Here is a 14,662-nt window from a genome sequence, read left to right as displayed (position 1 = left end):
GAACTCTCTTGCTACCCAAGATTCTATGTTCTAAGACAAGTCTCTTATGAGAGGGATCTACAGGAAAATCTAGTCGAGCATATGGATTGAAATCCATATGGTAGAAATCGGAGAAGATGAAAATTTATACTTTGCAATTGCTTTCTCCAATACCTAATCCACGTTCTCTCTAATGGTCTCCAGTATCACAGGTCAAAAGTCCATTTTGAAAAATGCTGTTTAAACAAAGAATGAGAGGGGTAGTAAGACTCTTCCCCCTCTATCAAGATTCTGGACTTTGAACTTCATCTCCACTTGCTTCCTCAACCAAGTCTGTGACAGGACAGTCACCTTTCATGGAAACCCATAGCTCTGAATAACAATGGCGGAGGTTGTAAATTCGGGATGTTAAGTAGTCTGGGCCTCCAAATAAAAACTTCTTATAGTACCTTGTGCTACTTGAGGTCCAGCTGACACGAACTTCAATTGTTGAAGCCAAGCCGAAATTACCAGTGCTACAGAGGGAGAGGTGTTCCTGGTGGTCACTGACAGTAAGAAAACGGCCATTTTGCGAAAGGAATGGCTATTCCATTTGCTACTTGTTGGCGTGGTACTAGAAGCTGGTATCTCAAAACATTAACCTCCAGTCACCAACACTTATCCAATTGCGAAAGACTAAACTTCACATTCACCCCTCTGGTTGAGGGTTCTCCATAATATTGATAGCCTGAGCACTTCAAAATGATAACTCCTAGGTAGAAGCCTCAGGATGACTGGCTAAATTTGGTATGGGCTCAAGGATGTTGAATGCATGGCTAGCATAAGGAAACTAGTACATGCTTACAAAAAAGGTTGGATGAGGAATTCCATTGAAAGCTATTTTATGTTGCCCAAGATTTTTTAAAACCCAGGTCTAACAATGAAAATACACAAATTAGAAGGCTTGTTCTCCACCAACAGACAGAAAATGCTCATTCTAAACCATTTGATTCTCATTCACAGTGCATTGGGCAACCCAATGTTCACTGGCCTGAAAGACCCAGTTTTCTAACAAAATATTTAGTCATTATTCCAAACACTAGGTGCGCCAAAAACTTTGCTACTAACCCATGTATAAATTTACAAAGTATCGTTCAGTAAAAAAAAGTCCTCTCAGTTATATCCTTTCTCATCTCCTCCTTCAAACTAACCACTGAAATCACCCAAAAAGGGTCAAATACTTATGCATTGCTACTCGAAAAGTTCTTCCTGTCTCTACCAACCAAGCATAAGATGTTCCAGAGGAATCCATAGACCTTCACACTAAAATATGCACTAAACATCACTATATTTGTTCTGAACCTCTTCATAGCTCGAATATGCCAGTATTTCCCGATTTAAGGAAGAATACTTTTAAAAGGTCTACAAAGAAACAATTTTCGTTATGGCAGATAGGGCACCTTGTGTGTGAAAAAAAAAATTCTTGTAAAACATCCTAGCATTCACTCTAAGCAAACCTGAGCTTTGACAAAGTTAGGAGACATGCCTATCTTGAATCAAACAGCAAAAATAATAAAAATAAAATGAAAACCACAAACTATGTGACAGCTAAAAAGTTAGAGAAAATACTGCAATTGACTCGAGGAGAATAATAATTGAGAGATAAGGAAGCCACCATCCACAGGTGCTAGCTCACAGATGGGTAGGGAAGTGCTTGGAAGACTGCGAGCATTGTACCTGATTAGCCAATCTTAAAATCTTCCTACGTATTTGAATCTAATATTTCCAAAGGAGGAACAACAATGAACTTTAGATTGATCAATCAAAATAATACATTTAAAGATGTTGTATTTGGCAATGGCAGAAACACCAAAGTGACAAGATTTATTATCTAACTTATATTCCCCACCATACAGCTAATACCAAGGTTTAGATTCTTAAGATATCTAATGCCTAGACATGGAATTCACATTTGTTTTTTCTCATTCTTTTACTTTCCAACTCATTTTCATATTCTGAATATTCTACTAGCTTATTGGATATTTCCCCTCTTTTTATAATGTGAGTTATTTTACTGGTTTTCCTTACAAACCCATTCGCGCCAAACCCTTCTTGGGTGGTGAAAAATCGTAGAAAGATGTTTGAAAGGAGCCCTAGTACCATACGTTTTTACTCTAGAGAGCTCACTTTATTCTTGGAAAGAGATTGGAATGTATTTTAAAATCATGATCCTTCCCCCGAGCTATATATAAATGTGGAAAGAATAGAATAATATATAGCTAAAAATAAGTTTTTGTGTAAATGTTTTACTTAACTCGTCTAAACGCAATAAGATGTAAATATTTTAGTTTAATTCTATCATTTAGTTAGTTAAATTAGTCTTTTTTCTCTTGATGTATATAGTTTCACTTATGTATAATTATTGTACTTCTAGATATCAAATGAAAACAGAAAAAAACCTCATTAGCCAACTCAAAACTAACCAATCTAAAATTTTCATTCTGAGGGTTGTGTTGATCACAACTTGCATTGAGTGTGTGAATTTATGTCTTCTTTTAAAACAGAATATCTAACATTTATACTGCATTAACTAAATAAATTCCTAAGAAATAAAATTATGCAGACAAACCAGCAAAATAGTAGCAATAATGAAAAAAGTTTGTTACTAAAGTGGTAATTGAAAAAAAAAGAATGATTAATTTTGACTTTCTAAAAGAATAGCTTTATTGATATAAAGTTTTACATATTTCGTTAATAATTTATAAGCTTTGATAATAACTAAAAACGATAAACAAATTTCTTGCGTTATTTCGCTATTGACCGCAGGATTATGAAAATGAACACTGTAATTTCATTAAAATGGCGGTGTTGACTTAATGGCTTGGTATATCAACTTCCATTCTAACCATTGCAACCTAACAATCCTTCCCTGAAATCAATGGGTCACTTCTAGAGGATAGTCTCCTCATTATATATCAATGTGACTAGCATATTGATAGATCTCGAGGCCAAACACTTTTGGGTGACTGACAAGACCACCACACCTCCCGACTCCAACTTTAAAAATTACTTCCAGGCTCTTTAATCGTATTTTCTCTCTTGATAATAAAGACAATTGGACAGCGACGATTTAACAGTAACTGAAAAATATGTGATATGAAATGTTAAATACTCTGAACGAACAAGGTAAAACGACAGTGGAGGTCCTGTAGAGAGTGGGGTTCCCTGCTGTATGGGACGGGAAAAACAGCCATCAAAGTAAGTAAATGTAAAGTAATAAGGGTTTACAGCTAGACAACAAGATAAGAAGAAAATATAAAACGGACAAAAAAGATTTATAGACAAAACTGAGGCAAACATCTCCTAGGGTGAATAAAGTTTTAACAAAATGATGGACAGCAATCTGGGAAAATCCAATGAAAGGTCACCAATGTGCAAGAGCAACTAGCAGTAGAGATCTTTCTATTAAATGCAAGGAAGAAAATTATCCAGATCATTTAGAGAAATACCCAAAGTGCGTCGTTTATCAATGTGAATATGGATATACTGCAAGTAACATTAACTTTGGGAAACTAGTTTCTCAAATGAGGATGGTTACTAGTAATTCTTCAACTAATATTTACTTCTTTCCTAAGGAAGCTGACCTGCAGTAATTAAAGTACAATCAAGTTAAAACAATCTTTGTTAAGTTAACCAAGTAGCAGACATATCACTAATTTGAGCTAACACTTGAATGAGGCAATAAAGTAAAAAAAAACAAAGGGACCGGAGGTTGAAAACTTGGTAAAACCATAGTGAAATAATGTTTATGAATATGGATAAACTGAAAATAAAATAAAATGCGAATATATTGGTCTTTGGAAGGTTATCTAAGGAAAAGGTTGCTTGTATGAACATCATATGATGCAGTTAATTAGAATTACACCTAATATACCCGGCTGTATTTATGACTATACTGCCAATACTGCAAGCTGCTACCTCTAGTAAAAGACGCCCTCTCCCACTCTCTTTAATTATAAATTTAACATGTCATACAAGAAAAAAGTTCAAGTGGAAGGAACATGAAGAGCTGACCAATAGTAGGTTATACAGTATATGACACTGCTAGCCTTCTTCATAGAATAATTTCAAGCATCTACATATTGTATACAAGAACAGTCCTTTTTACTAATAACATAAAACACTCTGGTCAGTTTTGTAAATATTATAAAGTACTATTACCCTAAATCTAACTTTTCAGTATACTGTATACTACTATTTTGACCAATTTAAATTTATTGAGCAGCCTGTTTTCAAATTTATGTCCTGCAAACGTTTAAAATTATGCTGTATTGGACTATTGAAGCAAGAAAAACATCATAACAGTGCAGAAGTGGGAAAGAAAATTAAAAAAAGGTAAGACGTACAAATTATTCTACTATCTTGCCAACTTATAGCAAATTACTTCACAAGCACATAAGCATCAACACAATGCATAACTAGTAACTATAAATCACATTTAAGACTGTACAATAAATTTTAATAAAAAAAAAAAGGGACGAGAAACATGACAATGTTAACTCGCAAAACGACCTACATACCTTCCTTTTACCTGGTTTTGAATCCAATGAAGGAATGACAGTAACCATCATATGTTCCCTGGTGAATATAAAACTATTTAATAAGAATCCATTTAAATTTGTTAATATATATACAATACTATAATAAATGGTGTGCAAAAATGAAAAATACCATTATAGATTATAATCTACATTTATTTTAATTATTAACTTGTAAACCTCACTTCCAGAGATCCTAAAACATTAAAATTATCCTTCACATAATTCAAAAAGTTGTGCTTAGTTTTGGTTTATTTCATTGATGTCTACAATAAGTGTTTAATTTATATACTGTACATAAAAAAAATGCCAAGGATTTAGTTTTCAATAAATATTATAATAAAATATGTTACGATATTTTTTTTTAGATTTTTTACATTCTCAAAAGTTATCATCAAACAAAATTGACCACAATTTACTCAATAATGCTTGTCTTCAGTACAAGAGCTCAACTTTGGAGTCAAAGAATTTTCTATAATTTAGCAAAGCTTTCAGGTCACTATATGACAGGCTGAATTCATCAACATTATTACAGTTAGACATTATATCCCTGGGTATCAAACAACTCTCATGTGTATTAGCAGCTTTTCACAACAAATTTTATAACACCATCTTTAACCTAATAAAAAAGATTCGCCTAATTATTATAAATACTTCAATACACAAAAGAATTATATAAAAACATGGGAAATCAAATTCTGAAATACATTTACTCGCAGTCATAGTTATTCTTGGTTTGCCATTATCTTTTACATCATAAAATGATACAGAACCTACGTAACCATCAGTAATGTCTCAAAATGATCTTTATAACTACCTTTAATCTTGACTATCTTTACAAGGAAATTCTAAATATGTGCCATCAGATCTTTTTGGCTACCTCATAAATTTCTAAAAAAAAAAAAATTTGCATTCTCTATCTTACATATTTTCAATTACCTTTTGAAACGTTATTGCATATACATGCTTCGTTATCATAATTAGATCTACACCAAAAACCTCATTCTAAAGTACTAAATCTATTTTGCGGTATGCTGACATATCATGAGCATACCTTTTCCCCTTTAAGCTTCTTATAAGCTTCTTGTCTGAGCACCAAACAGTTCCAAGTCTTACCCTGTCCTTATTTCCACATGCAGAACCTCCTGAACATTCATAAAAACATGCATCCTCTTACTTCCATTATACTTATTTTCTTAAAATCCTTTCCTCATGTGTTCTCACAAATGCAAAATATATAAATTGTTGAATTTCCTACCGTTTCACAATGCACCTTTCCACCACTCATTCCAGTAATGTATGTAAACTTTTGAATGTATAATCACTAGCTCACTACCAAGACCTAAGAAATACGTGATCAGCCCACTGGCAAAACCTGTAAAACTTTCGGACGCTAACCTATCTCTCATTAAATAAAGTTTCCTGAAATAATTTTCAAAATTGAAAAGGACAGAAAAAATAATGAATATCTGATGTGATCCTACTTTAAAGCAGCAAAATATAATGATATTCTTCCATATACTTTTTCATCATCTGGAAATAAATACAAAATACCAGGAAGACACCCGATTCAGTTACGGCAAAAAGTTCTATTTACCTAAATTAAAGCGAAACTCCTTTTAAACAGAGTACTACTTTATACTTTAAAGTTAAACAACAGCTAATGCCAAAGTGAAGTTAAAGCAGGATGATACAGTACATGACTTTTTCTTGGAAATTCAATACAAGGGTTTATTTGCAAACAAACTATTGTCATAATAAGATACAATTACATTGGTTCTCTAACTGGATGACTTCAAACCCCTTTCTCAATCACCTTCCAAATTAAAAAGCCTGCCTCTCTCTCTCTCTCTCTCTCTCTCTCTCTCTCTCTCTCTCTCTCTCTCTCTCTCTCTCTCTCTCTCTCTCTCTCTCTCTCTCTCACACAAAGTCAGATGCACCAACTTTTTAAGACTTTTCTACTTTCCACTTTTTTCATAATATACCATCCAATTTTATTTCCATTTTGGCTACCATCTTTCAACTCATTCCAAATTTAAATTTTCTCAAGTTTCAAGGTCCTTATTCTTTGCCCTCACACACACATGCACCCTTTCTCTTCATTCTTTACCTTGCTATCAGCTATATAAACTTCTGAGAGTACTTCTCTGTTATAGAATTTTTTCTCATCAGATAATCTGTTTTCCATCTCATAAAATCTTTACCCTATCAGAGCCTTAGCCCCTTTCTGATGTAGTAACAAATATGTTCTTTTACGTCCACTATAAATATTGCATACTCTCTGAATGTGGTATTCTTTAATTATTGATCAGATTGTGTAGATAGCTATTCAATTAATCTTTAATTAAAACCAGTAACTTTCAAGATACTCCAAATGAATTGTGTAGATAGCAATTCAATTAAACTTTAATTAAAAACAGCAAATTTTAAGATATTCCATATAATTAGCTTGTTTTTTTTTTTTCCTTATTCAACACTAGCTTCATTATTTCTTTTTCACTCTCTCAATGATGTGTTCAGTAAGTTCTATACACATTGCATCATATAGTATTCCTTTATGCTTAATAAATTATATTTGCCTTGTGCGGACATGACGCCGAATGCACTTATTCCGAAAGACAAAATGTTGAAACCAAAATGTCGAATGGATATAAAGCCGAACGGACAGAAAGCCAAAAAGACATGAAGTCGAACAAAAGCAAACCGAACTGACAAAGTCTAACGAACAAGATGAAGAATGGACAATTTAGTAATAGACTACGACAAAATTTTCAATTTTCTGAAGAACAGCAAAGGATCCTAGTTCAATTAGGTCCTACAATCGACGGAAAGATAAGCAACTCTATTTATTTTGAGAGAACATGGTTAGGTGTGGTGCAACAGGGAAGGAGAGGAAAAGCTATCTTTAATGTATTATTTTGGTCAGTTCACATTCGAGTTGTGGATAATTTACCCAGAACTTACAATTCGCTTGAAGGTTTGCATGCGACTTTTTAAAAAAAGAAAAAAGTTTTACTATAATGCATCCGACATTACCAATGCCTCTTAGAATTATAAGTAAAGATCAAGATACAAATGATGTTTTAATCGAACAGGTATCTATGGGAATCAGTATTTCACTGACAAATAAAAAATTAGTATGATAAAGACGGCCTTGGTTTTTTATGCACCCTAGCTTACAATTTTTAGCTACAAAGATTTTATCTCATTCTAAAATTTTCATTTTATGATTTAAATTGTTTTCAATAATTGTTTGTAAAAGGCAGCTGCGAATGATAGTTTATGAGCTACACTTTTTAATTATATGATAAATGTTTGACTTTTTCTTACTTTCTGAATTACTAATTGTTTTTGTGTTAGTATATAAGTTGTATATTACTAGTACTATACCACACCTATATTACACACGCTCGCACAATGCTGCGGTATTTGTTTTTTGTATATTATCGTTATAGCTCTCCCCTCGCACTGATAACCTGTTCAAGCCTGTGTTCTTGAATCATTGTTTGAGCTTTTGTGCCGTTCTAGCTTGGAACGTGTTGAATATTATCACATGCTCCATCAAAATAGAGTTGGTTGCATTCACCTCGCTTCTCAGTTATTACCTTAATGGCAACCCACACATTGGTGACCACCGAAGTGTCCAGCTCCCTCCAGCATTCACCATCACTCCTGTGTCTTATAGTTTGACGATGCCACCCTCAGGCACTGACTCTACTATCAACGCCACGTTCCTGAAACAACCATCCTTTGATCGCAGAGAAGCGTTTGCCAGGTTCTAGCGTACTGAAGTCCAGTTTCGCATCAAGGGCGTGACTCGGTCAAGCACCAAAGCAGATTACATTCTCGCAGTGATCCATGAGGTCACTTCTGGGAAGTCTTCAATTAGCTGTGCGAGCAAAGGCTCACCCCAATAACGTATGATGCTCTCAAATCATACCTCCTGGAACAGTACTGTACTTACCATTGTCAACCACCTGCATAGCGAAACTTTTTCAGCTCTCTCAACCACCTCTGGGGAACCAAAAGGCTTCGCTCACCCTTGGGGAAATTACCAGAATCACTTGGCAGCAACGTGCTGCAGACAGCTCTCATCGTGTAGTGAATCTACTTTGTGCCCTTTGGGTATGATGCCTACCTGAACCTGTACGGACTGCCTTCCCCGATGTCGATATTTTGCCTATGAAGGACCTGATGACCAAAGTCGATACCCTTATGAGCAGCCACTTCACCACCTTCAGTTCCTCCATCAACACCTCCACTCCTGACGATGTGGACAATTATTCAACATTGACCGAAGTTCACGTGAATGCAGTAGGACACAGAGGCCCACGCCATGACGTGCCAGAGCAGCAACAAAACCGCTCACCACCCACCACTCACTCACGCCCCAACCAAAGACATCTACCGCCACTTCCTGATGTCCATCGGCCACAGTTATGTTAGTACCACTCCAAATTCGTTGCTGCTGCAAATATGTGTGAGTGGTTGTCAGTGATCAAAAAAATTAAGGCCATCACTTGTGGTGAGGGCCTCCCGTCACTAATCTTTTCTTTTTACACAATGCAGGTACAGGCGCGCGATTTTTTGTGTTTGCTGTTCTCTTCTGTAATGGCCACTCTCCAGGACACATTGTTGTCTGTCGACATCCTCTTGGTAGCTGCCACCGGAGCTGCTATACTTCTCCCAGGTTATGAAACCCTCACATTATTATTTTGAAGCACCAAATATAATTTGAAGTTTTTCATGGCTGATGTCACATTACAAATCCTCTGTGCGGACTTCCTCTCACATTTCCGAGTCGCTGTTGATGTTGCCCACTGTCGATTAGTCAACTCTAATTCGTACTACTCATCACCTCTCCAAACCGGCCCCTTTGACCTTGCTCTCCACAACAGGGCACCCACGGTTCCTGCTAAACATGGTATTTATCACTATATCAAGACGACAGGGTCCCTAGTATTTGCCAGATTCAGAAATCTGGCATTGGATCATTTAGCAGTCGTTAAAGAAATGTTCGCTGAAATGGAAGAAATGGGTCTTTGCCAAAAGGCCCCAAGACCAAGGTCGTCACCCTTACACATCGTCCTAAAGAAAAATGGCTCTCTGTGTCCATGTGGCGATTACAGTGCCTGAACATGCAGACAGAACAGATCACTACCCCCTCCCAAACATCGCCAAAGTGACCTCCTACTTACACAAAGCAAAGGTTTTCTCCACGCTCAACCTCTTCAAGGGATAATATCAGGTGTCCATGAACCCAGAAGACATCTCTAAGACCACAATCACCACCCCCTTTGGTATATATACCTTCAATTACTCCTGTTTTATTCTTCCTGATAATGGGGCCACTTTTCAATGTCTCATCAATGGCATCTTAGAGGACCTCACCTTCTGTGCATGTTACGTGGATGACATACTTGTGTTCTCTTCCTCCAAAGAGGAACACCTCCGTCATTTACACATCATGCTCGGCAGCCTATAACAGAACGGCCTTGTAGTCCGGTACGATAAGTGTACCTTTGGCACCAATGAAGTATCGTTCTTAGGCACTGCATCACTCTTGAAGGAGTCCACTCCCTCCCTGAGGAGGAAGCAGCTGTACAGAACTTCCCCACGTCCTTGACTGTCAAAGCATTGCAAGAATTCTTAAGTATAATCAACTAATATCACCGTTACCTGCCAGCTATTGCCGCCACTCTTGCCCTGCTCTACGACTCCCTCAAGGACAAGCCAAAAGACCTGAAGAGGGGTCCTCTTCAAGAAACGGTCATCTGCAACACAAAGAATGCCCTATCAACCACTGCTGCTCTCACTTTTCCCGTACCACATGCACCTCTCCTTCTCTCCACGGATGCCAGCGACGTCTCTATTGGGCACTACTCGAGAAGTGGTTAACGGTTCGCCCCGCCCATTGACCTTCTTCAGTAGAAAACTGTCCAAGGCAGGATCCGGCTACTCTACTGACTGCGAATTGCTGGTGGTGCACTTCGGTGTCTGTCACTTTCGATATTTCTTGGAAGGCAGGCCCTACGTCATTCACAGAGACCACATGCCTCTGGTGCACACCTTCACTCAACAGTCCGATGCCAGGTTTGCCTGTCAACACTGACATCTCTCCGCCGTGGCTGATTACAAGTGTACCCTTCAACACATTCCTAAGAAAATTAATTCCGTTCCTAATGCCTTGTCAAGAAACACATTGGCCACTATTCAGTTGATATTAGATTACACCTTGGCAGAATCCCAACAAAACGATCCAGAGTACCACGCATGTAGGACATGCACATCCCTCTGTTGGGAGAACGTTCCTCTCGACGACTCTTAATGTCCCCCTCTTCTGTGACGTCAGTACTGGCAGACCTAGACCATGGATACCTTCTCCCATGCACCAACAGGTGTTTGATTTAACTCATGGCCTTTTACATCCCTCACGCTGTTCTACTACACAGGGACTGAAGACAAAGTTCATTTGGCATAGCATTACTAAGGATGCTATAGATTGGGTCTGCACCTGTACTTTAGGCTAAACCTCAAAAGTACATCGACACACTGATTCATGAGTGGGTACCTTTCCTTAACCTCAGCAGCGCTTTGCTCACATTCCCATCGATGTTGTAGGTTCCCTACCTACATCATAAGGACAACGTTAACAGTTTACTGTCATCGACTGCTCCACTCGTTGGCCTGAAGCCATTCCCATGGAAACTGCAACGTCCGCCTCATGTACATCAACCTTACCCTCAGGAGGGATGCGGAATTTGGTATCCCTGATCATATTACATCTGACAGGGGTACCACTTTCACCTCTCAATTCTGGACATTAGCAAATCTCCTGGAAATCACCCTGCATCAGACAACCGGATACAACCAAGCTACCAACTGAATAGTTGAAAGTTTTCACCACACACTCAAAGCAACTTTAATGTCCCACTTCAAAGGACTCCAACTGGTTCACTCAGCTGCCCTGGGTCCTTCTGGGACTAAGGACCACTCCTGGGGACACCCTGGATGCCTTGGCAGCTAAAATGGTGTATGGCAGCCCGTTGGTCGTCCCTGCTGAATATTTTTACGTCGACAACCACCTCTGACAATCTCCAGCACTTACGGCATGTGGGATAATTCATTCTATGCCGCTGGACTTATAAGCCCCAGCGAAGCAACACATATGGACAGATTTGCACAAAGCATGTCACGTTTTCCTGCTAAACGAAACCAGGAGCCACCCCTAACACCCCCTTACACAGGCCCTTTACTAGTGATCCGTTGTACAACGAAATTGTTCTTATTAAATGTATATGGCAAAGAAGACTGGGTCTCAATTGATCGCCTTAAACCTGTGTATCTCCTGCAAGATCACCCACCTAAAGTGCATCTCACCGGAGCAAGGCGCCCAAATTTCACATGTATGTCTTTTTTAGGGGTGGACCTATGTACCGCATGTGTATCACACAAGCTCGTACACTGTAATGGTATTTCTGTTTTTAGTATACTATCATTATCGCTCTGCCCTCGCAATGATAACCTGTTAAAGCCTGCATGTTTTTTAATCATTTTTGTGCCGTTCTTGCTTGGAACAGGTTATATATAAACACATGCTCTGTCAAAAAATAGTTAATTGCATTCGCCTCACTTCTCAGTTATTACCAAACTGGTGACCTGCATAGTACTGTCTTTTATTTGGCTTTTACTATTTTAAGAATGACCTTGTTGTCTATCATTTTTATAAAAGAAATGCCCAAGGAAACGGTTTTAATTATCTAACCTATTTATTTCGTATTATCATTTTCATTGTATCCTTTCCTTTGCAATTAGCTCGTAAAACTGAATGTGTCATAAAACTAAATTGTCCATTCTTCATTCTGTCCATTAAACTTCATGTTTGTTCGACTTGCTGTCCGTTCGGCTTATTGTCAGTTTGGTTTCCTGTCTGCTCAGCTTCATGTCCATTCGGCTTCTTGGCTTCGGCATAATGTCTTTTGGCATAAGTGCACTCGGCATCATGTCCTACCATTTTTGCGGTATGTTCCTGATTAATGGCAAAGTTGCAACGTACAGTCATGGTAATACATCTATCACTACCTCTTATATACAGTTGCATTCAAAATTATATTAGAACTATTTAATTTGCTTTATTATCTTTTCCAGTACATTGACAAACATGATTTGCCTGCCTGTGAAAATCGGAATAGTTATTGACTGAGGACAGTATACAAAAGACAACAAAAACACTAATTCAGATAAAAGCAATATTTTAATAAGTTATTTTGAAATGATGAAGACCTACGAAAAAAGGATATTTGCCACAGGTATCTACATATTCCCCCATAAGAATTTCTTTATAGACTCCATAATGACATGCAAAATAATTAAATTCTATATAATAACATTGAAACAGTCTACATAAAACATCAAGTGATATAAACAGTTAATGTCTTTTATACCATGACCCATAGATTAGAAAAAACTTTTAAGAATACTTTAAATATACTATATTACTGATATACTGAGACAAAATTGCCATAAGTAGCCTAATCTTTTCCCAAATGCGTAATCCAAAGCAACTACTTCCATAAACACGGAGATAAAAATTTTAAAAATTCCTATATATGGTCACAAGAGAATGCATCAAATAATAAATTTTGAGGATAACCAGAAATTCAAACCACAAGAAATCACCATCACTTATCCTCATCGTCATCACCATCATTACATCAAATTATTATTTTATGATGTTTGATGAGATATATTTTCTTTCCCTTTTGCTCCATTCTTTTTCTGCCGGCATTCTCACCATAGCATAGTTAGCCCTCTTGTTGAAGGGGGTCCTGTGTGCACATGTGGGGCCCGTAAGTTACTCGAATGTCTGATGTAAGAGACCACTTTAGGAGTAAAAAAAATACTTGGGTAGACCTGCTGGATCATATTAGCAACTTGGGAAACCATTATTTTATACACACCACTAACACGGATGCAGTGGGCAAAATAATACACCATTATATGACGACTAACACATGTACAAAGACAATCTTGGTGTCTATACATAGGTTTTTGGCCATAAAGAATATTATATTCCCTAATTAAATAGTCTAAGTGCAGCAGTCACCTTGGATTTTCAAAATGGCTGCCAAAATAAAAAAAAAATAAAAATTGTATGCTACAGCAAAAATATAGGTGCAGGGCTTTTGAGTGACTTATGGGACCTACAAGTGAAAACAGGAACCCCTTAAGTGTTTACTTACAATGTCTGTCAATGAATTAATTGAAATAATTATTTATATTATTGTATTCATGACAATTAAGATTTTGAACTTTAAAAATTTAAAAGTTGTATGATAACAGTCTATTATGTATCATCTCATGGCCCAAGCTATGCTTATCTTCAATCTAGCCTTTTCACAGTTCATTACGATTCATACTTTGAAAATTTTCATAGCCTTAATTTGATGATATAACTGGCTTCTGAGTTCATCTACTGTTTTGCATAAAGATTGTGGCTTTAAAACTTAAACCAGATAGGCTTATATTCTTTGCCCTTGTAACATCAAGGCCTGAGTCATTGGGATTCAGCACAACTCTTTGTAGGAAACCAAGTGGGTCAGCTGTCCGAAATGCAACTTTCATATCAAACTGGCTTTTTGCATTGCAGCCAGTGTGTGTACTGAAGGCAATATATCACACAGGGGCCTGATCTCTGTGAGTGTAAGAAGAGGAATGTACCTTGTAGAGCTACCTGTAACACCTCTTATCCAACTCGGAAAGTCCATGCTGGTGCAACATACGACAGTGGTAATGTACAATTATAAGCACATCTGTATTGGTAGACAGTAAACAAATCTTTTTGGTTCCAAATGTGGTTATTTGTAATGTATGGGGAATATTTCATAGATATGCCACTTCAAAGTCAAGATCAACCAGTGGCAAGCTACTCTCTGTTTCCTGAATAAGTTGATATTTCTGCCCAGTTGAACCATCTGGGCCTGTCATACCTCTTAGACCAAGATCAGGCCAATGATTATCATGGTGTCCCATTAGCCATACAGGCAAACGTTTTTTGAGCTCGGTTTTGTATCATCGCGAGGCCAAAAAGATATCCATACAGACTA

At 37.2% G+C, this 14,662-nt stretch overlaps 1 protein-coding gene across 1 annotated transcript in view; it reads right to left on the bottom strand.

Moving 5' to 3' along the window:
- LOC137643991 (myoferlin-like) overlaps nucleotides 1–14,662 on the bottom strand; it is a 319,600-nt gene that overhangs the window by 54,886 nt on the left and 250,052 nt on the right. Inside the window, 1 exon segment of the mRNA XM_068376837.1 lies at nucleotides 4,539–4,596. Coding sequence (XP_068232938.1) covers nucleotides 4,539–4,596 — 58 coding nt within the window.

The sequence above is a fragment of the Palaemon carinicauda genome, chromosome 7 (genome assembly GCF_036898095.1).
Source record: "Palaemon carinicauda isolate YSFRI2023 chromosome 7, ASM3689809v2, whole genome shotgun sequence".
NCBI lineage: Eukaryota > Metazoa > Arthropoda > Malacostraca > Decapoda > Palaemonidae > Palaemon > Palaemon carinicauda.
This window is presented reverse-complemented; position numbering and strand designations above follow the sequence as displayed.